Genomic DNA, 27,833 nt, shown 5'->3' on the forward strand with positions numbered 1-27,833 from the left:
GAGTTTATACATTTTGTGGAAATAATAGTGAAATGAACAGGCACTGCTGTAGCTCCAACTCTTAAAAAACTTAGAACAAGTCCACATAAGAAGCTGCGACTTTATACAAAAAGGGGATTTAATTCATAACTTGTTTGCAACTTGGGTCTTCATTTCAACTTGTAGAAAGCATAAAATGATTTGGTAACATTTTACAGTTTGCACAGATGTTATGGATCACAAATTAAAGGAATGTGAAGGATTAAGTTTAAAAACATTTCTCAGAGTCAACAGTTAAAAGGTTTTTGCTGTGTACACATAATTAAAACATGTCTGTGTATTGGTGCCTTCAACTCAGGATACTCACAGCACATTAGTTTATGTTTTAAGCTTATGTGATCTTCAGCCACATTGTTTGTGTTGACTTTCCTGCAAAAAGTACACATTTGCTAGAGCTGCATAGGAATTACCTGTTGGAATGAGTCCAGTGGAGGGCCATGAAGCTGATCAGAGGGCTGGAGCACCTCTCCTATGAGGACAGGCTGAGAGAGTTGGGGTTGTTCAGCCTAGAGAAGAGAAGGCTCCAGGGAGCCCTTATAGACCCCTCCAGTATCTGGAAAGGAAAGATGGGGAGGGACTCTTTATCAGGGAGTTTAGTGACAAGATGAGGGGTAACAGTTTTAAACTAAAAAAGGGGAGATTTAGATTAGATATCAGGAAGAAATTCTTTACTGTGAGGCTGGTGAAGCACTGGAACAAGTTGCCAAGAGAAGTTGTGGCTGTCCCATCCCTGGAGGTGTTCAAGGCCAGGCTGGATGGGCCTTTGAGCAACCTGGTCTAGTGGGAGGTGTCCCTGCCCATGGCAGGGGGGGTTGGAATTCGATGATTTTAAGGTCCCTTCCAACACAAACCATTCTATGATTCTATAAATTTACAAATGCTAACTGGGCCTCTCTGATCAGAAACATTGAACAAATATATTGATGAAGGCAGAGGTAAGACTGTTCACTCGATTATTGAACACATTATGTGGCAGACAAATGACACATATCCAAAAGGTCTCCAGAGTTCTGGCTCTTGGTCCAACAGTCCAGCCATTAAAACTCTTCTTCTTAATGTAGATGGAGCTTTTAATGATCTGAACAAATCACCTTTTGGGTGCAGTATGATTTAACGATTTGATTTTCTTTATTGAAACGGTTTGCAAATCACCATAGTTATTTGCTAAAACTGTTCATCTATTCTGGAACAGGAGAAAAGTTTTTTGATGCGACCTTATGATTTAAAACTATTCAGGTTGGTTGGACTTCTTTACATATACTATAGACAGTCGTTGCTAAGGAGATCTCAAACTCCAGTGCAGTGCTTTGCAATTCCTAATAAATGATCCTGTTAGCATCACCATGCAGTAATAATCAAGCCCTACTAACTACAGTTTACAGAGGCTGGAGCAGTAAAATATGGAAGGAGCCATTATAGGCTGGAAAACCATGATGTGCTGACAGAAGAGTGGAGTGAAGGGATGATTCAATAGCTAAAGTGCTGCTTGGGGATTTGGGAGACCTGAACCGGGATCCTGACTTCTCCACAGAAACCCTACCTTAAAAAAGAGCAACCTTGTCCTGTCCACAGCGATCCATCAGCTGTTTGTGCTAACAACATTTAAGATCATTACTTTTGTATTTCAAGTGAAGCCAACAATCAACCTGAAAAAACAGACAGTGAAAAGATGAGAATTATCCCTGCCCCTACCTCCTGGGTACTGGCTGTTGGTATCCTTGCCGTTTCTCTGGGAACGGTCCCCAGCCACCTCCATTGGACTGAACACAGAGTCAGCTGTTTGCATGGATAAAGTTTAAATAGAGGCGTCAGCTTCAGCTAAGAGGTAAGATGGGAGCAGCTGAGGCAGGGGGCCAGGATAAAGGGGAATAAAAAGGTGACGTGATGACAGTTTGACATCTCCAGCTCTGAGATCCTCAGGACCGTGTCTGACCTCATTTTACCAAGAACCCTTCTCATATTTTGCCTAGTTTCTGTGAGAATAAGACAGAGCCAAACATCTGAGTGGGACTGTAAAATGCCGTTAGGTAAGAGGTACCTTGGACATTACACTTTATTTCTTGGGCTTTTTTGGTATCTGCATAAATGGTACATGCCAACACTGCACAATGTGTGATCGCGCTGGAAAGTGAGCAAGAACAGGAATTAAACAGCCTGTGAGACAACATTGTGCCTTCTGCCGTCTGCAGAGAGAAAAAGTACTGAAAAGATTTCAGCATCCTTAGCTGTCTCAATTAAGATTTCAACTTCCAAAGGGACTGAGGGTGGTCGGCACTGCTCAGAAATGGGCCCTGAAAAGAAAGCTCACCCAAAACTTTAAAAGGAGCTAAAATTCTGCGGTTTCAGCTCACTTTCCCTCGGTACAACAGCAACTGAAAAACAGCACCTGTAACAGCTGCGCTTCTGACAAGTCATTCCCGAGTAACAGGATATGGGCTAGAGAAGAAAATGCCAGCAAATCTTATTTCTTAAAGTAGTTTATTTTCTGGTTTATGTGCTTACTGCATAGCAAAATAACATGTCTACGTATTTACATGATTTAAATTAATGTCATATTAATATAATAACATTGTAATATTTTACTTCTCAGTACCAAATACTCAAAAACCTCTTCTATTTCCTCAACAACCTTTGTATGCAGTTTCTTCTATTTAAAGGTTGCATGAACAGCATGCTGTTCACTGGAGATAACGCTGGAGATAACAGAAAGCCTTGCAGTATTTCATTATAGGTGTCTTGGACAATACAAAGAATGAACAATAGAAGTATTTATGATGTAGGATTATACCGGATAATTCAAGAAAACCTATGGAAATTTTCTATAACTCATCTACAGTGATGTAAATCCCATAGTTTTTATAGCACATCCGCATACTTCTAGAGCATTTTTGGGGTTTAATTATTTGAAGTTTTAATACAAATTTCCCAGCTTAAATGGAACTCTATTGTCACATTCAAGCTCCGATGAGTAAAGATCACGCAGTAGCAGTCTGAGTTTACTTATGTCACCAAACTCCGTTCCCCTTGGTGGTTTTAAGGCTGTAACCTTAAGTGCTTTGAAAAGAACAAAGGCTCTGTTAGTTCCAGAAGATTTTAGATCATCTCCAACTCAGTTTTCAATCAAGGTTCCTAGAGGTAAAAGTGCATACTGAACACTCAGTACACTGTGGGTTCATCTTCTGTGTAAACTCAACTTAGATCATAAATCTAGTCCAATTGGGGAAAAGCTATCTCGCATTAAAATCACTCAGATTAACTCTACAAATAAAATGCAGGTGTTATTAGAGTCTGAAAAGGCCATTCTTGAATACTTTGAACTTTCAAGGCTCCTATTAGCTTCAGTCAGATTTCTAAGGCAGTTAGGTGATGCCCTCCTTCATTTTCTCAGTTTCTTCTACTTGTGAGATTATACCAGTTGTGCTGAGCTTTTATGCTTCTATTAAATAACATTATAAATATTAATTATTTTTTGTGAATATTAAAACCTAAGTCTCTGGGCTGAAGTGTAGGTATGAATGTAAAGAACATTCCCTCACTCAGAAGGAGTAAGTGAATGCTTTTATCCCAATGCAGAAGGGGAAAAGAAATTCCTGCTACAAACTAAAATCAGCTAACTTCATGCAGCTGGCTGCAACCTTTCTTCTACTACTGCTTTACCTTTTCTGAGCTATTTTCCATGCATAAAAGCTGTTGTAAACCTGTAACCAGCAGGGGCAGAGTGGTTTCAAAAGGGCACAGCTTATCAATCAATCAAAACAGTTTTGGATGACTGAACAGAGAAAGTAAAAGCCCAGAAGATGGCCACATCTAAAAATACATTTGGATAATACTCCTACAGGATTAATTTATGAGAGCTTACTCAAACACAAGCCCCTCCAATCAAGAATCTAGTCTTACAAACTGTGTCGGTACCATAAGTAGTTGCACAATCCTGACAATAGCTTCTACACTATTTGGAGAGCTGTATGTACATCTTAGAAATGCAAACGTTTCAAATGATACATGCATCAAATATTCGGCCATGAAAATGTAAGTATGCCACAAAGTAGCATTCAATCATGACAAACATCCAACAACGTTAGAAGCAAGTCTCTGTATGGAGTTTCCACTAAGATCAAACCACCGGTTTCACACAAAGGACGAATACTACCACACGTTTATTCTGTGGACCGGTAGCAGATGGATGTTATTGGAGACTGGTATGTTAGACAGCTTTTTTCCTGCAATGAACAAATTGTGCTATTTTGGTAATGGGAAAACAGACTTTTTCCTTGAGTATTCACTTGAAATGGAAGTTTTTAAGGTGTCCAGGGAGTTTTCCATCTGCACAGACTGTGATTTTCTGCACCTCTTTGGGAACAAGTCCTTGTAGAATTCCACAGCCTTCTTCTGGAAGTGCTTCCCGACAATTACATACAGGACTGGGTTCAGGCAGCTGTTGCTGTAGGCACAGTACGTTGCTATCTGGGTCGCTAAGTCATTGATGTCTTCCAGGCATTTGGAAGTGTGTGCAAGGTTTTGGATTGTGTCGATGAACGTGGTGATCTGGAATGGAAGCCAGCAAACGACAAACAGCAAGAGCACAGCCAGGACCAGCACAGTGGCTTTCCTCTCTGTCTGGACTACCTTCAGTTTTTGTAGCTCACTGCTTCGTAAGGCTTTGATGATTTGCAAGGTACAATAGGTAATTACACAGAGGGGGATCACAAAGCCCACAATATTCAGCAAGCAGTTGATTGCCGGCCTCCAGTAGCTGGCTGGGTAAACAAGCATGCAGGCTGTGACGTTGTATTCTTTGTAATATTGCAAATTTCGGAACACCATTGCAGGTGAACATATGAGCAAAGCACACATCCAGACTACAAAGCTGTTCCATTTGGCACAGACAGTTCGTCGCATCCGCCCAAGAGACATGGTTTTCACCAAGGCCAGATAGCGGTCAATGCTCACTAGTGTCAGGAAATAAATGCTAGAATAAAAGTTCATGCTACTTATTATGTTGACAGCTTTACAGAGGAACAGGCCAAAAGGCCAGTCAAAACTATTAGTAATATTAATGGCCCAGAAAGGTAAAGTACAGACTAACAATAGGTCAGCAAGTGCCATGTTTGCTAGGTAAATTTCAGCCACTGTGCAGCGACTCTTGTGGAAACATAGGACGATGAGGACAAAGGAATTTTCTATTGCTCCCAGAACAAATATAACCCAGAGGAATCCGGGCTGGAAATCCTGTAGCCATTTCCATATATATGGATTAATACAGTCATCTGGCTGATGCACTCCTGAATTATTGTGGAAAGTCACTGGAGTGCCTGTGAGGTCCTGGGTGGCCGTGGTGTTGTAAAGCTGGGTGACATTTTCAGTTGTGATGGAAACCATTTCTATGCAGAGAAAAACAAAAAGATGACATGAGATTGCTACACCTAGCTCATTGCTGCAAAAAAATAGAATAAGAAAAGCTGGCCCTGCTTCTCCTGCTGTCCTAAAAAGTGCAGCTTTGAACAGCAATTTGAACCCAGCTTGTGAACCCAGCAATTCTCTGGGTTTGTTTCTCATAGACACCCTGAATACTCGCAGGGAGTATCAGACTAAACTGCATGTACCGATGTTAAGTGGGTGAAACAGAGGGAATAAAGCAACAGCAGACATTGTAACCAACAGGTTAACTGAACCGAACATCTACCAGCCTTTCTTCTCTAGAACCAAGCTGCAGCAAGTCTTTTTTAATTCCTTGAGGAGGCTGATGGTTACTTTCTTTTCTTATCTTTGGGTATCAGCAGCCATAGCCTCCTAAAGGACAGATGCACCTCCTGAGCCTTGTGTTTCTCATTGCTAAGCTACTCCTCCTGTGGCATGTCCCTCAACATTTCACACCCTCTCCTGTAAAGCAAGATTTGGGTGGAATTCAGTAGTGTTTCCTCCCCACACAACACCGTATTTTTTTCCAAATTTTACGACTGTCACAGCAGACATTTAGTTTGCAGCTCCAGCTCACATTGAGAAAACTGCAGGTGCAAGGATCAGTGTTTGCAAGCAGCCTGCCTTTCTCAGCTCCTCACTGGAATCACCTGTGGATTGCTGTCTCTGTGTTACAATCTCCTTCTGCAAGCAAGTCACAGAAGAGATAAATGGTACAGTCTTTGGGAGGGAACTTGGTTGTAATAGGTCTGCAGGCTGGCAGTTTGGCAAAGATGGTGGCTGTAAGTAAGGACCCGCCTGCAGTCAGGCTGCAGTGGGACAGTTCGGGTGCAAGAGCACAGCCTGAAAATCAGGTGCTGTATTGTAAATATTCTATGGGTCAGAACAGCTTGGGGTCTTACAGGGAGCTATTTATGGGCATAAATATCAGATACGCACTTAAGTCTTGCTAAAACCAAACAGAAGTTCCAGCATCCACCCGGGACTGTTAAAATGTTAACTGCGGTTTTTATTGTTGTGCTCTGAGATAATGAATGCTGAGACATTATTCAAATAAAAGACTGGCTTCCCAGATCTGTTTACACAATTCTTTGGACTGGGTGACAGAAATACTGTTTGTCTTTTTCCAAGTCTTTAAAATACCACTGTTTATATTATGGTCTGATTGGAAGCTTTTCAGATGTGTTTTTAATTAAGACATTTATCTGGTTCAGCTGGTAACTTGGCAGTAAAAAGGGGACACGTTTGTAATTCCTGATGGGTCTCTCATTTGTACTCTGGTTACTGGATTTGGTGGTTGGTGTCAGTGCTCGATATGCATATAGACGTTTGGCTTTTGGATGCAGAATTAGTGAAAAATGGTGGTCATATTTTGTGTACTTAGTTTTAATTAAGCACTGTAGTGCTTGAGAACCAAAAGCAAAGATGAAACCCACATTTTACTAAGTACAGTAAAGGCAGTAACAAAGGAGACTCTCTCTATACTGAAAAATTTATAACAGAGGTGTAAGGCAGGACAGGTCAACTGGATAAAACAGGCAAGTGGGACTGAGAACCTTGAAAGACAAGGCAATATAAAAATGGACTAATGGGCACAAAACGAAACGTTGGCAATGCGCATTTCCAATCCTTTGTAACTTGAATAAAGGACAGTATTTGTGTAGACTTGGTAGCAACTAAATATTCTCATTCTCCAAGTTCATCCTCTCAGAACCTCAAATTTTCAAGACCTTATCTAATTGCAGGAACATATGTCCATCCTCTATCCTGCCTCTTAATTAAAGTTGTTGTTGTTAGAACCACCTCAATCTGGAGACACCCGTTTCCTTTTGATTTCTGAATGTTTTCAACCAGCATCTGGGGAATGGGTTGGTGGATCCTCCTTATTACATAGCATTACATGTTGTAGACGGCTGTCCAGTGACCTATGATTTTGATGACACTGGTTAACTAGAGCTTTTTGATCTAGTGGATATGGATTTACTTGTTTTATACTGAAAGCAAATGCCATCTGCAGTGCATGCTATGCCACTATTCTGATTTATGTTCTCTTCTCATCTTCCAGGTGCAAAAAACTACGGTAGGTTGTAAATGCTTTGGTTAGAAATCTTATTTTTGATTGAGCCCTTCCAGGCATAGCAGAGCACCTGCACCTGTAGTGCATTTTTCTGCCACTTTATTTGTTTGTATTTCAGCACGATGGAATATAGGATGATACCAAAAGGCTCACTGAAACCCAGATATGCCTGATCTATTCCTTCAGCTTTACCCATTAGGAGACATTGGGTTAGTCTGACACAACTTTATTTTTGAGAAGTTTATATTGGCAGTTTCTTACAGCTTGGTTATATTCTCCGTATGTGGATATACTGGTTATTTAATATTTCACTGTCATGTTTTCCAGGTATTTAAATGAGATTGGCAAGTTTGTAAATCCCTGGGTTCTGCTATCTGTGCCTTTTAAAGATAGGTATTATGTTTTGCCCTCTATTCTGTAGTGTCCCCATTCTCCTTGGTTTCACAGACATAAAAACTTATAGTGAAGATTTCCTCTCCTAATTCATGAACCACGGCAGGGTGGGCTATATATGACTGCCACTTTGCATACCTCCATATATTCTTTAATTTATTCTTTCCCAATTCACATAAATTCAGTTGTTCAAATCAATCGTCTTAAATATCAGATCACAATCTTCATTTCTGAGAGGACTAATGCAGAGTCGCCATTGAACTCTTCTTCATTCTTTGAGTTACTGTTCCTTTTTCATTTTGGTAACAGGCCTAGACTTTCCTCTATTATCCTCTTACTTTTGATATATTTATAGAAACATTATGTTACCTCCTATGTCCCCTATTAACTGCAACTCATTTTTATCCAGATGTTTTTGGTATCTTTGATATTCTGAGTTCTTAAATAATACCTCAGATAGATAGTCATACTTTTCTGTAATTAATCTCCCTATAGCAAAGCCTGGCATCAAGGTTCTGGTGTTCATAAACACTGAAATATCTCAAAGGCCAACTTTTGTGGCTCCAAGAGATGCCACTAACAAATTGCGAACAGCAGTTTCAAGTCTCCCTTTCTGTGTATGCTGGCACTTTAGATTGTGAAAACACATAGGAAGTGAAATACTAATGGATGACCAACAAAAGGTCATCTGAAAACAGTTCTGTTGGGCGATGCAATTAGTAGAAGCTATTTCTTCTGCCGGCAGCAGGCTGTGAACCAGCAGAAAGAATTGTAAGTGCATTATTTTATGCTTGGACATTGGATATATGCATAAATTTAATAAGATGCTCATTAGTAATTTAGACAGTGGTCATAAAGGCTATGTTGTTAGTTTCTATGCCTTTTCCTTATTATATGACTAATAGAAAAACAATAAACAGGAATTATTTTACAACAAATAGCAGCTTAAAAACTGCCTACTGATTTATGACATTTTTCCTACAATTAATCTCTTTTATATTTTTTTTTTTAGAAGGGAAAGTCCTAGAATACTTTAAAATAAATTACTTATATGTCATCACTGTGGTCTAGGAACAGTATGCAGGGGCTAGTTAGGATGTGACCAAGTCCATGACATGGGACTTCTGGTGACCTGCCTTCTTGGTCCTTACCTTGAGCCCTTCAATAAAGCATTGGTAGAAATGCAGGAGAGAACAAGGTAATATGTGCTAATGATGTATTTAGAAACCCTATTTAAATGATGTGCTCAGTGCTATTCTCTGTAGCACAGGACACCCATTTAAAGTATGTGCGTACTGAATAAATTATGAATTACACAGCCACAGGCCTTTAGAAAAGGGAGTGATGCCTATTTGCCATTAGCTTATCACAATTCAATGAAAATAAATATGACCGCTTCACACATTCTCTACAAATGCTTTCTGTGCAATGCAAGACAGGCCTAATGTCTCAGCTGGGACCCTCGAAAAGATTTTTATCTGACAATTTAAACACTGCCCAGCTGACGCATTCTATCATTACTGATCAAGAGGGACTCCTGTGGGGGCTGAATTTGTCCCTGCTGGAGTTCACCTCCTACTATTAGTTACCTCCTCCTTGACAGTCGCTAAAAGCATTGTTGGTCATTGTCTCATGTTGTTCCAGAATATTTTTTGCTAATAGCATTGGGCAGAAATGGCAAGGTTTTGATAGTAGGGGCCTGTAGGGTGCCCTATATGAGAAGCAGCCTTGACCAGCCCTGTGCTGGTGGCAGCCAAACCTGTGCCTCTTTGTAGATACTGCCCTGACCAAGGGAGGAGGGCTTTGGGGTTGGCTAATGCAGGGATACATTGAGCAATGGCTGGATTCTGTCAATGCTGCAAATGAAGAACTGTCGCAGAAGGACTGGGAAGAAGTTGTTAATCAACTGTAGCTGCTGGACTGTTGGTTTGTGTTTACAGGGAAGGGGAGAGGGACCCCAAAAAGGTGGTGCTCACCAGCTGGGCACAGTCACTAATGCTCCTTGGTATTGCCTGGTAACCAGGTGGGGTGTCCTGCTGATCAAGCTGTATGTATGTCCTGCTGTTATGTACTGTACTGGGGAGAAGACAATCATGAGAGTATCAGCAAGCCAAGGATAATACCTAGAGTTCAGGAGTGTGGTCAGCCTTGGAATGTACAAGCCGGCTGCACATGCTGGGACCTATGGATGTTCTTGAAAGAAAAGAAGTGGGATACAATGAGGTGGGACAAAAAGCCCTGTTGGAATCAAGTGCTGTGAACTAAGGAATGCAAGTGCAGGGGGAAAAAGGTCAGAGCTCATTTAATGCTGCTACTGGATGTGAGCAAGCTCCAGGACAGCTAAGCCATTTGGTGCACTGCTTTACTCCCCAAATGGGGAAATACCCACACTGCATCAGGTGAACGTTTTTCACAACCCATTTTGAATCTGGATGAAGGCGCACAGCTACTGGACTCATGAATCCACTAGTACCTCCACTGGTGGTGTTAATCTTTGCTTACCCTATGCTAAACATTTGCTTGTATACCAAGATATAGTGGATAACTTAAACTGTTGTGGTGGTCTTGGTTATGTGTTTTGTAAGAACAAGGCCTGAAATTTGTAATAAATATTGGGATTATTGCAATGCTAATGCCAATAATCTACTCTATGGGAGCAAAGGAGGGACATTGTAATGCATCTATTAAAGCTGTTGTGACTTTTCTGGTTACATATTTTGCAGAAACAAGGTGTGAAATTTGTAATTAGTATATACTGAGATTGCCATAATATTAACTTTGTTAATTTAGTCTTCAGGGACAAGAGGTGGAGTCTATAGCAGATGAATGTTCAGGCTGTTACGATGTTAACCCCTCTAATGTGGTTTGCTGGAGAAAAAGATGGAATATTAAAAAGTGTAGGTACACAGTCATGATGTTAACACATATAGTCTCATTTTCAAGGACAAAGGACAGAGCAGGCCCAAAGCCCCACTAGCGTTCTACTTCAAATGAGGGGTTTCTGTGGTATATGATCATTCATGATGAAGGTTGCCTGGAGGGCAGTTTAGTTTTCCATTTATTTCAGGGGTTTCTTAACAAGGGATGGGCCTTGTGAAGGCGAGATATGACACCCAGCCTGTGGCATCCTTAACAGTATTTTATAATTACCTGGTTTATTTTAAGTGCTGCCAGTGCCAAAAAGTGTTTTCAGATAAGTGCAGCTGGCTTGCCAGACATACATACAGCTTCATGTACAGCTGGGTGTTGATGGCACGGAGGACTGGAAAAGCTGGGAGGACAAACATGGTTTTGAGTGAGTGACCACAAACGAGAGGGGCACAAGCACACTTCGGACGTGGTGCTTTTTTTGAAGACAGGTAGGTACAGAAAAAAATATCAAAACACCCAAAACCTGCCACAGCCTTTCCGCTAAATCTCTGTTCCCGTGCAGAGCGAGACCTGCTTTGATGCTGTGTGGGTTTGTCCTCTTGACCGTCTCTAAGCCCACCTTGGGCAGCCAGATGTTCCCTGGTGGTGCCTGTCAGTCTGGCAGCCTTGCTTCCTCATGCTCCTGTAAAAGCTACAGTAAATGCAACAGAGGAGCTGTCAGTCTCAAGAAGAAAATCGGTATCTGCCTGGCAGATCTGCTGTGACTGAAATGAGAAATAGCAGGAGTTTAAAAGCTGCCATAGGTAAGGGCGGCCCTCGGCCATATCGTACATGCAAGGAAGCCCGTGCCCTGCTGACTCTACGTAAGTACTGCTTCTGCTTTCTCAGGAGCTTGGGGCGTAAACCTGATTCACTCAAGAAGCTATGAAGAGGCTGCAGAACTTCCTCTAAACTGCCTCATTTGCAGAGGAGAACTGCCCTTTGCTGAGGAGGCATTTGTTATTTAGTGTCCGAAACACTCCTAAAATGTTCTGCTTTTACTGACCCATGACTTTAATTTTTAATTGCCAATCTTTGTATAATGAATCTCTAATGGGCTTTAGCACATTTGAGGTTGTAGATCAGTGGACTCTTTGTGGCAACATTAGCTTAAACATTTCCTCTTCTTCATTCACCCTTCACCGTCCCTTTGCACCCTACGGCTGCCCTCCCAGTTACACTGTTCAGTTTTATGAGGCTTCATGTTGAACCAGATTGAGGAAATTGGCCAGGACAAAAATAATCTTGCAAAAAGGTTATTTTAATGCAAATCAACTCCCTAATTTGTCAGAAAATTAAAGCAATAAAGAAAAGATATGGAGTTATTACTTCTCGCAACTGGAATTTTTAGAGACCCTTTGGTGTATAAACTTGAAGCACACCGTGGAATGACAGCCATTGCTCTGCAGTTATCATTAAGGCATTTAGATCAATTATGTTGGGAAAATGGAGGAAAAAAAAAAAGTTATTCTGTTAATTATTTTAATAATAAAGAGTCCAAGGTGAGACGAGGCTGTTAATTTTCCCCCTTGGATGGGAGATGAAGCCACTCAATTCCAATACTGTCTGGAAGACTGAAGCAGAGACACTAAGTCAGTGGAGCAGGAGGAATGCACAGGAAATTAAAACAGAAATTTACATTTGTTGCCAACTTGGTCTGGCATAGCAATGGGGAGTTTTGCCTCTCTTTTCAATACCAGTCCTGAGGGAATGTATTCAGTGTGTGCAGACGAGATAAAAAAAAAATAATCTGTGATTTTGAGAGAGAGCATCACCCAGGTGTTTGGGAGGCAATTTAGATACTTGAATATATGGGTGTTTTGGGAAGTGAAAGGTGTCTGGGATGTCTGCATGGGGATGGTACAGAATACAGGATCTCTGAGAGCTATGGTGTTCTGGAGACAAGCAAGATACCTTGGAGTTCCTGAAGCACCCTCAGACACTGCTGCAGCTCCCTTGCCCCTTGATGGACTAAGACTGGAGGGTGTAGGGCATAACTCCACTGTGAAACTAGCAAATCTTTGGGCTTAATAGAGCATTATAGGGACTATAAAATACAGCATTATAGCTGTAAAATGGAATGCAGAATTATAGCAAAGGACGATAAGGAAAAGAGTCGCCTGGGAATTAGTCTGTCAAAAAAGTCCAGGTTTTAAGAGTCCAAAAAGAGAAGCTGCTGATTTCTTCCAGAAGAAATAGTTAAAAGATAACTTCCTGATTTTTAAGTATTTAAAAATCAGGATAAAGGAGGCTTGGGTCCATATTTGAAATGAATGAGTCTGATGTAGTGTTCAATGTATTTACCACTTCTTTTCTTTTGGGAGAACAGGAATGCTGTGTAAAGCTCTGTGGTACCTTGGCAACAGCTAAAGCAAATGAGCTAGAGGCAAAGGTTTTTTCTTTTACTGTTTTGTGTTTCTTCTGAAAAAAGGTATTATCTATGGGTAAAATAACAGGAAAAAGACTCATGCTGCCTCCATATACTCACTTTTGCTGACTTTCTGACCTTTTACAAATTTGCATGTTCATAATATCTTCCTCATTCCTGAGAACTCTGTATTCCTCAAAGCTGACTTAAAGCCCATCCACATTTTAGCCTTTCATAGCTATCGCAAAGGCAACATAAGCTAGAAATGTTCAGCAAGAAATAACTTTTTAAATTAACCACTTTCCTCATAGCAATATTTCCTATTTCTTCTCTGAAGTGTGGAGGAGAGAAAACATACATTTAGTCAGAAAAGCCATACAGCTCTGACCATCTATCATTCCTATTGTAAGATTCGTAAGTGCCATGTATTACTGCATTGTTCATTAGCAGTAATTTTACTGGGAGTAATTTAAAAATGTGAGTGGATTCAGTCTCTCAGAAATCTTTTCCTCTGAAAATTTATCAGATGAGCTGTTATGATGCTACATGACTTATTCCCAGTCAGTGGTGAGCACAAGGGCTGTATGGAGAGCTTGGGTAAACTTATTGGGAACTTCTTAAAACAAAGTGCCATAAAGATTTAGTTGCAGTTTTGTTGCAAGTGTTAGCTCACTTAGCTCTTCTTTGGAGCTGTGTAATTCTTCTTGTTCTATGAAACCTTTCATAAATTCTGGATTTCAGAAAGTATCCCAGTTGCAGCACTGCCATTGGTAATACACTGGGTGAGAACATTCCTATTGTGGAGAAAGGCTGCTTCAAAGTTTCATTAAATTAAAAAGGGAAGGGTATAAGCAAATAAATAATAGAACATGCCAAATCCATTGAATACTGTTCTAGGGTTGTTTTGAGACATACCGTAGCAAGGAGCAGTTTGGACAAAGGAATGAAATATGAGGGTAAATCCCTCAGCTGTTTTTTTAACAATAAACCTTCTGCTAATATTTGAAAGAATTTGGCAATAAATGTAAACGAGGTCTGAACTCTGGGAACATCAAGAAATGAAAATTTTATGCATACAAGACCTGTACATAATAATGTGCTCACAGCAACAATTCCCTAAGTTAAATTTAGACCTGAATAACTGGTTTAACGTTTTGTTTTCCTGGAGATTTCTATTATGTTAAAGCTGTGCAGCTTTTCCCTTCCCTTTTGTAAGTGATGGATTAGTAAACACAGCAGAAGAACTTTCTGTACTTGTTCAGCAACTTTTACCACTTTACCAGAGAAAGAAGATGAATGTAAAAAACTATCAAACTACTCTGAAAACAGAGATCACTGCCTTCCTTCCCCTGCCAGCACACACTTCAATTTCTGCTGTTCAAACACCTCTGAGAAAGTTTAGGCTCTTCTGATTTACTGAGTTATTTTTTTCTCCATCCCCAGCCTTCTCAACATGATGTATGTCTACAAAGGAATGAAGTATATAATGCTCTTAAATCTAAGTGTTTATCAAGCACAAGCCAATTTTTTCCTCTCCTTCTAGTCATTGGGCAGATGAGTGACCTATTTCCAAGTCTCTGCTCTGTTTAACTTGGAACAAAATATGCAACTCAGGTGATCCACATGCCTGTATACTAAAAGGCCACAAGGCTATCAAATAATGTTGATTGAGACTATTTCTCTTGATGAAGTTATTTCAAATAAATAAATTTTATTTATTCCTGGCTGCCCAGGGAGGTCGTGGAGTCCCCTTCTCTGGAGATTTGCAAGACATGCCTTGATGCAGCTTGAGTAACGTGCTATAGGAAATCCTGCTTTAGCAGGGGAGTTGGACTAGATGATCTCTAGAGGTCCCTTCCAACTCTGACAATTCCATGAATCCGTGAAATGGGTATAAATACTGAAATAATTGTTGAAGCAGGGACATGAATCTGATTCTTCCATCTTTGGAAAATATGTCTCGGAACTCCTCTCTCTTCTCGTAAATACAGAATTACTTGCTGTTGTTCTCAAGTTTCTTTAATCTTCTTCAGTTCTCCAGGAGCTTAATCTTCATGGACACTCCACTCCTGCCCCCTTCGATTTAATGCAACTTTGCTCTAGGACCTGGTGTGAGGAGTCCTCACAGAGTAGCTTTTTGTTTCCCTTAACCAAGGTGATAATTTTCTGATTCTCTCGCAGCAAGGCACGTTACTGTTACACAATGCGCTCAAGTCAAAGCTGAATCTATTCTATTTCTGTGTGTATTTTAATGTGTTTGCTCAAAACATTTCGACATCCTGAGAGGGAGAATATTCAAACAAGAGAAAACTGACCACAAACTCACTCTTCAAGGCTGTCAGGGTATTTTGTTCTGTTCTTTTTGGCATTCCCCATATGAGAACAGGTAAGGTTAACCATGAGTGCTTATTGTCCAAAGCTCAGCCAACAACCAGCATTAGGGTCAGGGTCAGGAGAGAGAGAAATCTAGCAACTGCAGTAGGAGTGGGAGTGCAAAACCATTGCAGAAGTGAAGAACAGTCACCCAAGACTAAGCCCATGCCTAGGATTCAGGTTCAGGATAGAAGACCCACAGACTATGTCTGCTCTTTCACTCTATCATGCTTACACATGTGTTTATTACTCTTCTGACACTGTGTCTTATCAGTGCTCCGTGTTTTCACGTGTATATGATATTGGGTCAGCCCGGTTTCAAACACTCGTATCTTGTTCTTTGCTGACAGCATTTGTATTTAGAAAGCTCTGAGCTTATCTTTGAGCTTAGTGTTCTTCTGCTGCCATGTCTGTCTGCCATGAAATTCTGTTCATTTGGGTTTTGTTTACTTGATCTTCATATTTGGTCCAAAATGATGTTTTGTATTTCATCCTTGGTAAGGAAAGGGGTAGAGGGTCAAACTTTGCATGTGGTACCAAGCTTTTCCCTTCCTTTTCTCAAGTTCTTTGGTGCCTTTGATGACAAACACTAGTGTACAGCAATGACACAAGCAAGAGTGCCGCCCCTTCGCTAGGCAGGCATTTTAAATAACGCCAAGGTAGAATACATCCCTGAATACACTGGTTTAATATTCCCACTCAGCTTTCAGGCTGAGTGGTTCCCTTTCTCAAAGGCACAGTCAGAGGAGATGCTGAGGAAAATGGAGAAAAGAGGATGGCAGATGTAGGTCGGGGGCAAATTTGCAAGTCACACAGGTGGAGGGGAAGGGAAATGTGCCTGATGCAGACAGTGCTGGATGGGGCCCTGCTTACTGCTAGGTAGAAATAAGTAAAGAAGGACAATACACTTGGTTTGTAGAATGGGTGAAATAAACCCAAAGCTTAGTCTTATTTGCTTAGAGTAACAGAGCTCACTAGGTTCTATCATTAGCTAAAAGGCCTCCTGCCAACAGGGGCAGTGATCAGGCAATGTTTTGCTTATCTTTTTCATCTTTGCAGAATTTGCACTCCACATTGGATCTCTTGCTCAGAAAATGATCAGCCATTAATGTAACTTATTCCTGTGCCTAGCTGGCTCACTGCCTAGCTTGATAATACCTCCCCCATTGCACTGTCTTGCAAATAGTGATGGATGGGAGTGAGCCTACCTGCACATTTATACAGAGAGAGAAGCAGCAGAAGCACTGCTTGGAGTGAGAGCAACATGTTTTGGCACCAGAACCACACACGGCTCCCTGTCAGGTGGCAGTGATGGCTGGGAAAGCCCAAGGCTTGTCCCCAGGCTGGAATCTTGCATCTCCCTTAACCCTCCTGCAATACTCATGGTGTTTGTCTACAGAGCTGAACAATGACAACCCACACAGTTTAACTGAAGTAGGAGGAGAAATTAGAGACTTCCTGAGTTTTATGATGTGACATGTAGACTTAACAGGTTGGAGTAGGGTCAAACGAGGTCATATCCCCTCCCCTAGGCACTCAGGCACCGTGTGACTTCTCCATTGTAGATGAGGGATTGCTGTACCCCATCTCACCACAAAATTCAAGGAGTTTAATGCACTAATGTTGTGAGACCCATTTAATATCCATTGCAGGAGTCTAGTGGCATGTGAAATGACAGGTCTGATGGTATCAAACAGCACAATGCATCTATCAAGTGGCAGACAATACCTTGAGCCCAGTGAATAGCTAAGGTAACCTGTATCCTGTGATAAAGAAATGCTAGTGATTTTATCAAGAGTGGCTTGCACACCTAGATTATGTTTCTTTGTTAAATTAAGAATTTCCTGCGTTAGAAAACAACCTTTCCTGAAAACCAGATAGATCAGAACTACTGCAAGTACCATGGTGAAAATAGCTAAACTGGGAAAGAAATGTGTGAGTTTTCAACTGGCTGACGACAGTTCTTGAGAGGTGGGCTGGAGGAACTGGGTAAGTTCTCAGAACCAGTCTTGGGGTTCAACTAATTAAGTAGTTACAGGGCTGATCTCAGTATGAAAGATAGTAGAGCACATGAAGTGTGCCAGTGACATAAATTGCTTGATCTCTTCATTACAGAGAAAAATGGGAATATCCTGCAGAAAGCACTGGATGATATCAATAGAGCAACAGAGGTGGAACAGTAAGTGGGAAAAACTGTAAGTCCTGAAGCCCTTTTGTTCCCCAGAAGATGTATCAACTGATGCTTCTTTATCCACCTTGCTGTAGTGGAGGTATAGAAATGCTGTTCAGCAGGGCACAAACCTCCACTTATGGCTCCCTCACTGGTAGGCACGTGGATGTCCTCTAAAGCTTTGCTGATTGTTGCATTACTCCTACCAGACCTCTTCAGCTCAGTTTAACCGCTGCTTTCTCTTAGCAATTTAAATACTGCTCTTTTTCCTCGGTAGCAACTCTAAGTTCTCGTGACAAGGCAAATGTGAATAGAATGGCCAAACAGTATTTGCCAATGTTGCTCCCCTTGTGCATTAAATACTTAATGGAGAGATTTGCCTTTCAGATGAACTGGCTCTGTGCCCTGAAAACACTTTGCTTCTAGCACCTCGAGAACATTGTAGCAGCCATTTAGAAAAAAGGCAGAGATTTGCCACTTCCAGTGCCTCCCATCTCTATCACGCTTAGACTGTTTTCAAGGGTATTTGCAATAATACAGCATTTTTTGCACCTTTTCACAACAGGCTTTCACAAGTATGGCTTTTGAGAAAAGTCTGTCTCCCACAGCAAAGCTGGGAGCTGATAGTACGTGTGGCTGACTGATTGCTGTCCCAAAGTCTAATAGCTGTTTTCTTTGACAGCTCCCATTTACATCATTTCTTATCTATACAGGTAACTGATTATTTTACTCTGGAGTTGATTAAATCTGTGTTGCATTTTGCAAATAACATAAAAGATTTTCTAAACTGTCCTACTACGTCTCCAAAACATATTTGCAACTACAAATAGTTATCCCCACCAGCAGCTGGAAACGTTTCAGTCACTACTACTTTTTCTATTGCTGAGCCACATGCTGATGGCTCTGTGCAAGCAGAGGAGTCCTTAGTGCAGAGGGCATCACAGGCAGAATCTGTCCTCTCTCTAAATTAGTAATAATGCCTTACGTTTTCTTAATGTTTTCCACCAAAGGGATATACGGACGGCTTCACTGGGTAATGGTGCAGTTTCCAAACAGCATGTTGGGTTCTGACAACAGAATAGGGTAGAAAGTATGATTAACTATATAACGTTCAAGTGAAATTACAGCTTTAATTTCAAGCAGGTAGAAATGAGAGGAGATCATATTTATCCAGGTTGTTCAAGTTAGCACCTCTCCCACATGGGCTTCCTAAGATGGTCTCAGTTTAATATAAAACCTCTGACAACAGCTGTAGACACATCCTAAAATCTACACTAAACTGTAAACTCAGATTTCAACCTCCTAAAAAGCTTTTCTCATGGACCATCTCAGTGAATGATCCCCAGCATCTCTGATTTGTGTCATGGAAGGCAATACAAGCACGACTTCATACTCATTGTTTAAATGGCAGGTTGTCTTTACTAGAATAATCGATGGTTTCACTGAATTTCACTGAATTTTTAGAGTTGGAAGGGACCATAAAGATCATCTAGTCCAACTCCCCTGCTGAAGCAGGATTGCCCAGAGCATGTCAGAGCATGTTACTCAGGACTGCATCCAGGCGGGTCTTGAAAATCTCCAAAGAAGGGGACTCCACAACCTCCCTGGGCAGCCTGTTCCAGGGCTCTGTCACCCTCACCGTGAAGAAGTTTCTTCTCATATTTGAGTGGAACCTCCTATGTTCCAGCTTGTGCCTGTTGCCCCTCGTCCTCTCACTGGCAACCACTGAAAAGAGTCTGGCTCCCTCCTCCTTCAACCCACCCTTTAGATACTTATAAGCATTGATAAGGTCTCCCCTCAGCCTTCTCTTCTCCAGGCTAAAGAGTCCCAGCTCTCTCAGCCTTTCAGTTTTGTTTGTTGTTGTTTGGTTTTTTTAAATTTCATACTCCTTTAAGAAATCCCAAGAGTGGAGTGTGGCACCACGAGTGTTGGTGAGTTCCCTTCTCAAGGAGAAGTCTAATCTGGAATGTACTTCACTTCTAAAATGATAAATTTTGGAAAGCCATTTTGTGTTCCTAAGTCAAACATGTCCTGCTATGCTGTTGCCTGAGCAGCTGGGACAGTCATTTTGTATTATTTTCATATCTCTGCTCCTGACTTAGCCAGTACACGCAGCATTTGCAATTGGAAAGAGGTCGGTTTTCAGCTATCATGGTTAAAAATCACCCCAGCCTGTATACTACAGGGGAATGTACATATTGGAACTAGTGTGTGTGTGTGTGAGAGTAACTATAGTGAACTTCAGACTGTATTGCAATTACCTCGATAGTCACAGCAGATAAAATTGGTTATACATCCACATGTAGTCTGTTTTTCTGCGGAAAACCCAGGGGAACTCTAATGACAACAATTCTTAAGTGGGAACACACCATATTTCTACTGGAAGAACTAAGTATTCAAATACATGCCGATAAGGGATTCCGCGATTAACTAAGTTGTACAAACATCCACGTGGCTTTCAACACTGAGAGATCTGAAAGGTTCAGGACACTTCACCGGCTGAGAAGTGGTGTGATCTAGAACACTGATGTACACAGTCAGTGTTTGGACTATGATTTTTTTTTTTTGCCTTTTCATGCTTTGACAGTAAACTGTGTGTTAATTTACTGTCATCCCTTTGTTAGCAACAGGAGATGTCAGAACCTTGCTGGAATCTAGTGCAGACAATTTACTTTTCACTCTGTGTTTTGAGCACCTGTGTTCACCAAGGAGATATGTCTGTCTGCTCCTTCCAGAATTTCAGAGCCAACAAAAAAACCACGGTGAGTAAATTCACCGTGAGAGAGAGAGATTCCCTTAATATATGCCACAGCTCCTTCAAAGAACTACAGTACCCAAAGCTAAGAAAACCCAAAGATCCTTCAAAGATTGAGGAGTTGCATGATGTTGTGTTGAGAGGGGGTGGCTCTGCAGCCTGACACAAGTTCAGAGACCTTCTCTCTTCTGCACAGTGGTAACACTTAATGGATCACACTTTCTGGTACCTCACACTCATGTATTACTACAGCTACATAGGATATAATTTACCAAATGTTGGAGGAGGGGAATTTTATTTTCCTGTTGAAATGACTATCAAAGCAGAAAGCTTCTGGAGAAACTTATTTTAAAAGAAAGATTTTTCACAAAAAGTTTGGGGAATTTAACAGGAAATATTGTAAAGATGTAACTTCTGGTCTTGAACAAAGGAGGAGACATACTGACTGCTAACAGTTTAGCAGGAGACCCAGATTTACTCTTGCTCTGTCTGGCCAACTAAACATTTTATTACCTATATGAAGTGGAACAGCTCCAAAAAGGAAAGAACGAAAGAGCCCAACTCAATATAGCTTATCCCTCAGGCACTCACTTAAGAAGGAGCATGCCTTGTTCAAAATCCCTAATCCGTGCTACCCATTCCCAGGCAGATTTCTCCTCTCTGTCTGCATGGGTTCTGTGGTTTCGGTTTCTTGCTTTTGTCTAAACAGTAAAGACTCTGTAATTCTAGGTGGGAATTTCACTTCTTCTTTCTGCCCTTCCCAATTTTTAGGTGAAACCTAAACTTTAGTTTCTGACCAGCTTTGTTGATTTTGTAAAATGTTCTAATTTAAGTATCGTGCCACCTTTAAACTTGTGTACCATCCCTTTTGCAACTGCTGTAGAACATAGAGCACTGTGTAGAATTGTACGCGACAGTTTTCTGCAGCAGGCAGCAAAGGCTCGTGGCAGGAACAAGTGAAGAGGAAATGAGCAGATGTGAGTTCTGGACGAGAACATAACACCGCTAAGGAAAATAGAGGAGAAATGCTGCTGCTAGGAAGGAAGGAAGGAAGGAAGGAAAAAAGAAGTGTTTAATTTCCCATGAGGGAAACAAGTAACAAATAAAGATTCCTGCCTGAGTCAGGTATATACCAAAGTTATGAGAGATTTATCTGGGATTTTAACTTAAAATGTAAAATTAATTTAAAATGTAAAAACCTAGGTAGTTTACACAGTTTGGATCCTTATTTTACCTAGCTTCAAGATAGTACAAAATTCAAAATTGTATGATTCTGGTATTTATAGTCAAATATTTCTTCAATTTTTGCAAACTTATTTGACCAGATTTCATTATCCTAAGCCAAATCTTATTAATATGTTTCATTTAACCCTTTGGTTTTTTTTAAAAAATGACACAACCGCACAGTGGAAACTACTTATACAATAAGCCTGTCTATAGTGATGCATGAAGCAAAGTGTAGCAGAATGAAATTCCAGATGTCTCCTACTATATAGTAATGAGCTGTAATCGTCTTTTGAATGCCAATTTGTGGACTACATGTATTGTGGAAGAAAACAAATTGCTGTTTTCTTAGGTTTTCAGAAAAGACTAATGTTCCATAATACTGCAGTAAACACCTGCACAAAACTGACTCCACTTTCTTACTTTTCCTTCCTTCTACTTCTGGGAAATGTCCCTGTTGCTGAGCCAGCTGGCTGGAATTTCTTGGCTATAAGGTGACTCTCTTAATGAAAAAAAAAAGTTACTTAGAGGAATGATGTACGTAGAAGATGAGAGCACACAGTTGTCATACGCAACATGCCTGTACATGCTGTTCAAAAAAAAAAAAGTATGTTATAAATTAATACTTCTGTGAACAATGTCCCAGCCATTCATGAATTGCGTTCATGTCTGATTCATTATGACTACTTTAACCAGGTTGGAATAGTATCACTTTAAAAATGAACTTGCAACTCACTGAGGACACTGAGGAAACAACAACAACAAAAAGAATAGAGCTATTTAGAAAGCTTCTAAGTTTTAAACTCGTTCTTGTAAATGACTAGTCTATCTTCTTTATTACTTTACTGTTACTTACTGTAAATCTCTACACAGAATGAAGGCTTGTGAGACTACAACTGCTTTTGCTTGTTTATCTACACATGAGGGATAGTGCCAGATTCTCATGACTTGGAAATTTTGGCATTAACTAGAAGAAAAAAGAAATATCCTTGCCCAAACAAAGGAGAAGAAATAAACAACTGCAACAATCTTGATCCTAACGGATGGACACATCAGAAATGTCTGATGAAAATATCTGTTGATCTTTTTGTCCTAAGTAAAAATGTGGAAGCAGGAAGGAAGTGGCAGAGGCTCTATGTAGGATTGTTCCCTAGTAATGGGCAGGACAGGGCTGCATGGATAACATAATTATGCACAGGAACATGTTTTTTACTTCTCTGACAAGATGCCAATAAAAAGCTGTGTTTGTCTATATAGGTGTATATATATCCATGTGTCTATAAGTGTCTATGTGCATATAGAGAGAGAGGAGAGCAAATTTCCACACAGCAAACATTTCCTGGTCACCTTTAGTGCCACTAACCCTTTGCCTGCTCTTTTGCTTGTTTACTCTGGGAGAAAGTGGTTTGTGTGTTTCCAGTGCCCAGCGTTGGAAGGACCAGGAACAGCAAAACTTTCTAGGAGATGCCAAGGAGAGCAGCCACCCATTAACTGGTCTGGAGCTGGTAAGGCAGGATCCTGCACAAGCAGCATGTAGGAGAGCCCTCCAGAGTACACAGTGTCTGGAGGGTTTGATTTAGATGACTCAGTCTAAAGAAATAAAGACATAAGAAATCCATCTTTGAGCTCAGATATCAGAGATTTTTAAGGAGCTGAGCCCATTACAATAAAGAGCCTGATGACTCTAGTCAGCATTAAGCTGACCAGAAGTTCAGCACTGAGCTCAGGCTGTACAGTTACAAGGACTAAAATTTGACTTGGAGTGTATCCTGTGTCCCACAGCAAGGTTTGCCTGCTGTGACAGGTAAGGGAATGCCCACCACATAGGTTTCTTTCTTGTCTCTTGATTTCACAGCTAGAAAAACAAGCCTTCCACAGACCTTTCCCCCTGGAAAAAAGAAGCCAGAAAAAGGCTGTGGCTACCCTATCATGTTTGGTAAGAAGATTACTGGAGAGCAAATCACTCATCTCTGCTAGCAGATACCCAAGACTTCATCTGCTATAGGGTGTCGTTATTCTGCTCATGCCGTTGGCACTGTGAGCATTCAATCCAGCTGAGGATCTAGACTGTGTGGTTAATTGTATCACCTTTTATGTCCCTTTCTCTGGTTATATGCTTGGTGTGATGCTTGCCCCGGTCAAGCAGGTAGGACCTGGAGCACGGCTCTGCGGATACTGCCATGCTGTCTGTGCGATACTGATGACCTGAGGCTTTGCTGACAACCCATGTGCAAAAGCCGTGAAAGCAGAGAGACGGGCTTTGCCTCAAGGAGGTTATAATCTAGAGCAGAAGACAAATAAAATATAGAGAGTGTAGAATATAGCTTGATATAGGGAAAGACTGCTGGAGAAGGAGATGAGAGGTGCATAAGGGCCTGAGCCAAAACCTAGCAACATATACTGCAATATTTGTGTCCTTCTACTTGTTTAATTATCAGGTCCCACCTTTGAATTATGAAGGCTTCACAGTTGCTTTTTGTAAAAATGCTCCGGGGACCTGATGAAACAGTTTCCTGGCCTGCCTGCTGTCTGCGGGCAGTTTACCTTTCACACTAGGCAAGTGGCTTGGGTTGGTGCTTTGCTCCATGTGTGTGGACAAAGGACCCACAGCACCCTTCTGGAGGGTAACCTGCTGCCCTTCATTTGTACCCCACGATGTTTCAGAGCAGCAGCCTTTCAGTCAGTCAGGCAGCTGATAGAAAATCGTATAGCTGTGGCAAAGGGACAGGGCACCTCCAGAGACACAAGGGTGCAGGTCCCAAAGAACATGCCTGCGGCATAGTCCCTCCTGCCAAAGCAGGAACACTGCAGGAGGAAAACCATCTGTGGCCAGTTCTGCCTCAGGGAGTGCACGTATAAATCCTGTTAATATTAAAAAGACCTCTAACTGTATCTCCCTCTCTTTTTTTGTGGAGTTTACCTGTAATCTCAGATAAAGTGAGTGGGAGAAATGGATTTCTGTATTTTGACAGATCCATTCGCTGCACATTAGCCCTAGTCTGAAGTCTGACTTTGTTTGCAACGCTATCACCACTCTGGTATACCTTAGTGTAGCTCAGCACTAGTGGATCTGCAAACCTGGATGATCAGATGCATTTGCAGGGGTCACAAAAACCAGCTGAACCTTGCTGAATTGAGCTGAGGAGTTAACATGCAGGGGAGGTAAATACAGCACAGCAGCAAAAGTAAGTCAAATCCACCCCTTTAGAGGATGTCAAGAGTCCTTAAGGATTTTGTTGAAGTTGCATGTAGCAGCTTTACCTCTGTGTCTGAATGCTTTGGACTTGTTTATCATCAGACTGAAGATAGCAGGCTTCAGAAGGCAGCTTTGCTCCTTGTGTTTTTCTGATCTGTATCCCATTCGTGCCTCTTCTCTGATATTTAAGTCCTTAGTGGGGTGTTGGACCATGACCAGGGTCCCTCAGTCCCAGTACACCAACATTACTTCTAAATAAATGGTGTATCACCATGACTGACAAAAGAACAAGGTAGGCTTATGCATAACTTTTTAGAGAAAAGCAGAGGTTTTAGCTAAATGGCATTTATTCTCAGAGGTTTTTTCAGCTTTATATTGATTAGCATTGCTAATGAGTTCAGGTGTACTTTTGCTGTTGACTTGGTTGGGAATTTGTTTTGAAAGCAAAGCTCTATTCTCTGATGAGTTTTCCTGGACTCGCAATACGATTTTTTTTCCTACCGTGACTTTGAAACAGTGGGAATTTGGTTTCTAAGAGCTTCTTTCCATGAGAAGCAGACTATCAAACACTGACTATTCTTAAGCAGTAAATTTTAGGGTCTTCATAATGAATGCGCTAAAATTCTCCTAAATTCCCCTTTTTTCTGTCTGAGAAAAGACTTCAAATATTAGAGAGCTATGAGAATTTTTAAAAGCTGTGTTCCAGTACAATGATGGGATCCTTATTTCAGGAAGCTCCAACTCATTAGGAAAGGCAGGGTTTTTTTTGTTGGATTGTTGGTACAAAATGTTCAAGTAACTCTGAGTAACCCAACTGATCTTGTTCTAGCATGTTTGGGGCCCAATGCAAAACCTGACAAAGATTTTCTGGAGGTGTCTCTGTTCTGACTATTCCAAAGATTATATTAACTTGGGTACATTTATCACTTCTCTTTGTGTTTTCACTGTTCACACTGAAAACAAGACAACTGTATTTGGAAGTCTATGAATGATCCTGAAGTGCAAAGATGCTTCTCTCAATTTTTTTCTTAATGATTGCACATTCTCAGAGAACAGCAAAGAAGATAAAAATCATATGACTGATATTACTCCATATCCTGATACTTCAGTCTTAGAGGTTCTGCTGTAAAAATAGATATCTTTTTTTTCCTAGCTGTCTTCTAGCTTCTTTAAGAAAATATGTACCGCTGTTCAAGATAAAAGTATACTCTTATCTTAGGAGACGGCATCTGTAAGATTACATACACTGTATTAAAAGAAGGATTCTAATGACAAACTATTTGAACTCTTTTGGCTTTATGGCTATTTTGTTAACATTATGCTAAGATGGCTGCTTAGGATACTGAGTAAAGGAAAATCAATAGCTAAAATATAGCATACATTTCAACCTTTGGTCTTTTTATTTATATGATCCTAATTACAATGCTAGTTCTAAGCTTTTCTTTGTTTTTATCAGCATCTTATAAATCATGCTCCTACTGCATTTTTTATTGGATACAGATGTTAGAAAGAAACTGATAATGCTGCTTAAAGGTCATCCAAAACTTTTCTTTGTAACATAAGAAAAAGATTCAAAGGTTTAGTCTTTGCCATTCAACCAGTGCAGACGAGACAGGTTAGCAATGTAAGGTACACACACATACACACTTCCTGCCCCACAAAGTTTACAATCAAAATAATAAACAGAGAGAAAATGATCAGTATGTACAGAAAAGATTTGCCTCTGGTTTATCCCTACTATTTTGTAGCTATTTTCTCAGCTGGAAACAAAGTTAGCTGCTTGCACTTTTTGGTTGTTTTTTTTTATGTGAGATGAAAGAATGTGTGCCCATGGTGTGATTAGAGACACAAAATGTCTTCTGGACAGAGGAAATCCTTACCCTCCAGTAGCCCACACACTACCTGTGGCAGGTGAAAAGCCCTGTGCCTTCAATATGTTGGGTACTTTGAAATAAAGCATTTTTCTGTAAATGCTATAGCTCTGCAAAAGCTGACAAGTTACAAAATCACATTAGCAACAATTATTTTTCTCCTACGTGTTCCTGGAGCATTAGTAACATCAGCTTTTTTTGTCACGGAACCAGAAACATATTAAGAATTCAAGAAGTGGTTTCCAAGAAGCAACAAACTGTACTGAATTTAAATAAGGAGAACTTTTCATATTAAAGAGAAGTAGAAGCACATACCTTGACTACAAATTCACCACTGAGCAGGCACAAATGAGGGAAGTGCAAAACGTCTCCAGGAACAGCCAGGCTCCTTCTGTTGCGTGAATGAGTATGACTTCTGGTTTTCTGCCCCTCCCTGAACAGAACAGACTCATCCCTCTGTTGATGACATCATATTCCTGGATTTTGTCCCATATTGTAGTTTAAAAGCAACTTTTGTCTACCGTATCCAGTGTGAGACCACTGATACAACACAAATCCAGCTAGAATATTGATGTGCCCCAGTATGTGTATAAAACAGTCAAGTGTTTGCACAACAGCTGCCAGAATTATGCATGAGCACGTGCGTGCACACACACACAAGTCCAATCTGGATTTTGGGGGATGGTGAGTGCATTTTTATTTTTTTTACGGGTGTTAGACACAATAAAGAGTTAAACAAGTCAGCTTTTTGGAGAACTTCGATCTTTAAAACAGGTAAGATCAAATAACTCATTTACAATCTTATGTACTTCTCTTTCATGGGAAGAAATTAACTGTTTATGTTTCTGGAAGACACTGCTCTTCCTCAGCAGAAGTCTCTGACTACTCTGTCTGCTGAGAACTAATACAGAATCCAAATACTACTTAAAGATATGAATTGGATCAAAGTTTCTTCAAGCTTATGGATGAGATCTCTATATGAAGCAGAACGATACCCTTAGAGCAAAGCAAAGCCTTTTTCCTGCCACATTGACTTTTA

General features: G+C 40.7%; 1 protein-coding gene across 1 annotated transcript; it reads right to left on the minus strand.

Annotated features, from left to right (window-relative positions):
- Positions 1-4,278: 4,278 nt before the first annotated feature.
- BDKRB2 (bradykinin receptor B2) lies at positions 4,279-27,185 on the minus strand. Its single transcript, XM_074149832.1, has 2 exons — positions 27,110-27,185; positions 4,279-5,420 (listed from the first exon to the last, which is right to left on the minus strand). Exon 2 carries the CDS (start codon positions 5,416-5,418, stop codon positions 4,279-4,281), a length of 1,140 nt encoding a protein of 379 aa, XP_074005933.1. The 5' UTR covers positions 5,419-5,420; positions 27,110-27,185.
- Positions 27,186-27,833: the final 648 nt, after the last annotated feature.

The sequence above is a fragment of the Numenius arquata genome, chromosome 6 (genome assembly GCF_964106895.1).
Source record: "Numenius arquata chromosome 6, bNumArq3.hap1.1, whole genome shotgun sequence".
NCBI classification, from domain to species: domain Eukaryota; kingdom Metazoa; phylum Chordata; class Aves; order Charadriiformes; family Scolopacidae; genus Numenius; species Numenius arquata.

What these genes read in the sequence shown, in the direction of transcription:
- BDKRB2 (XM_074149832.1), bottom strand. Translation starts at nt 5,418, where the DNA reads ATGGTTTCCATCACAACTGAAAATGTCACCCAGCTTTACAACACCACG.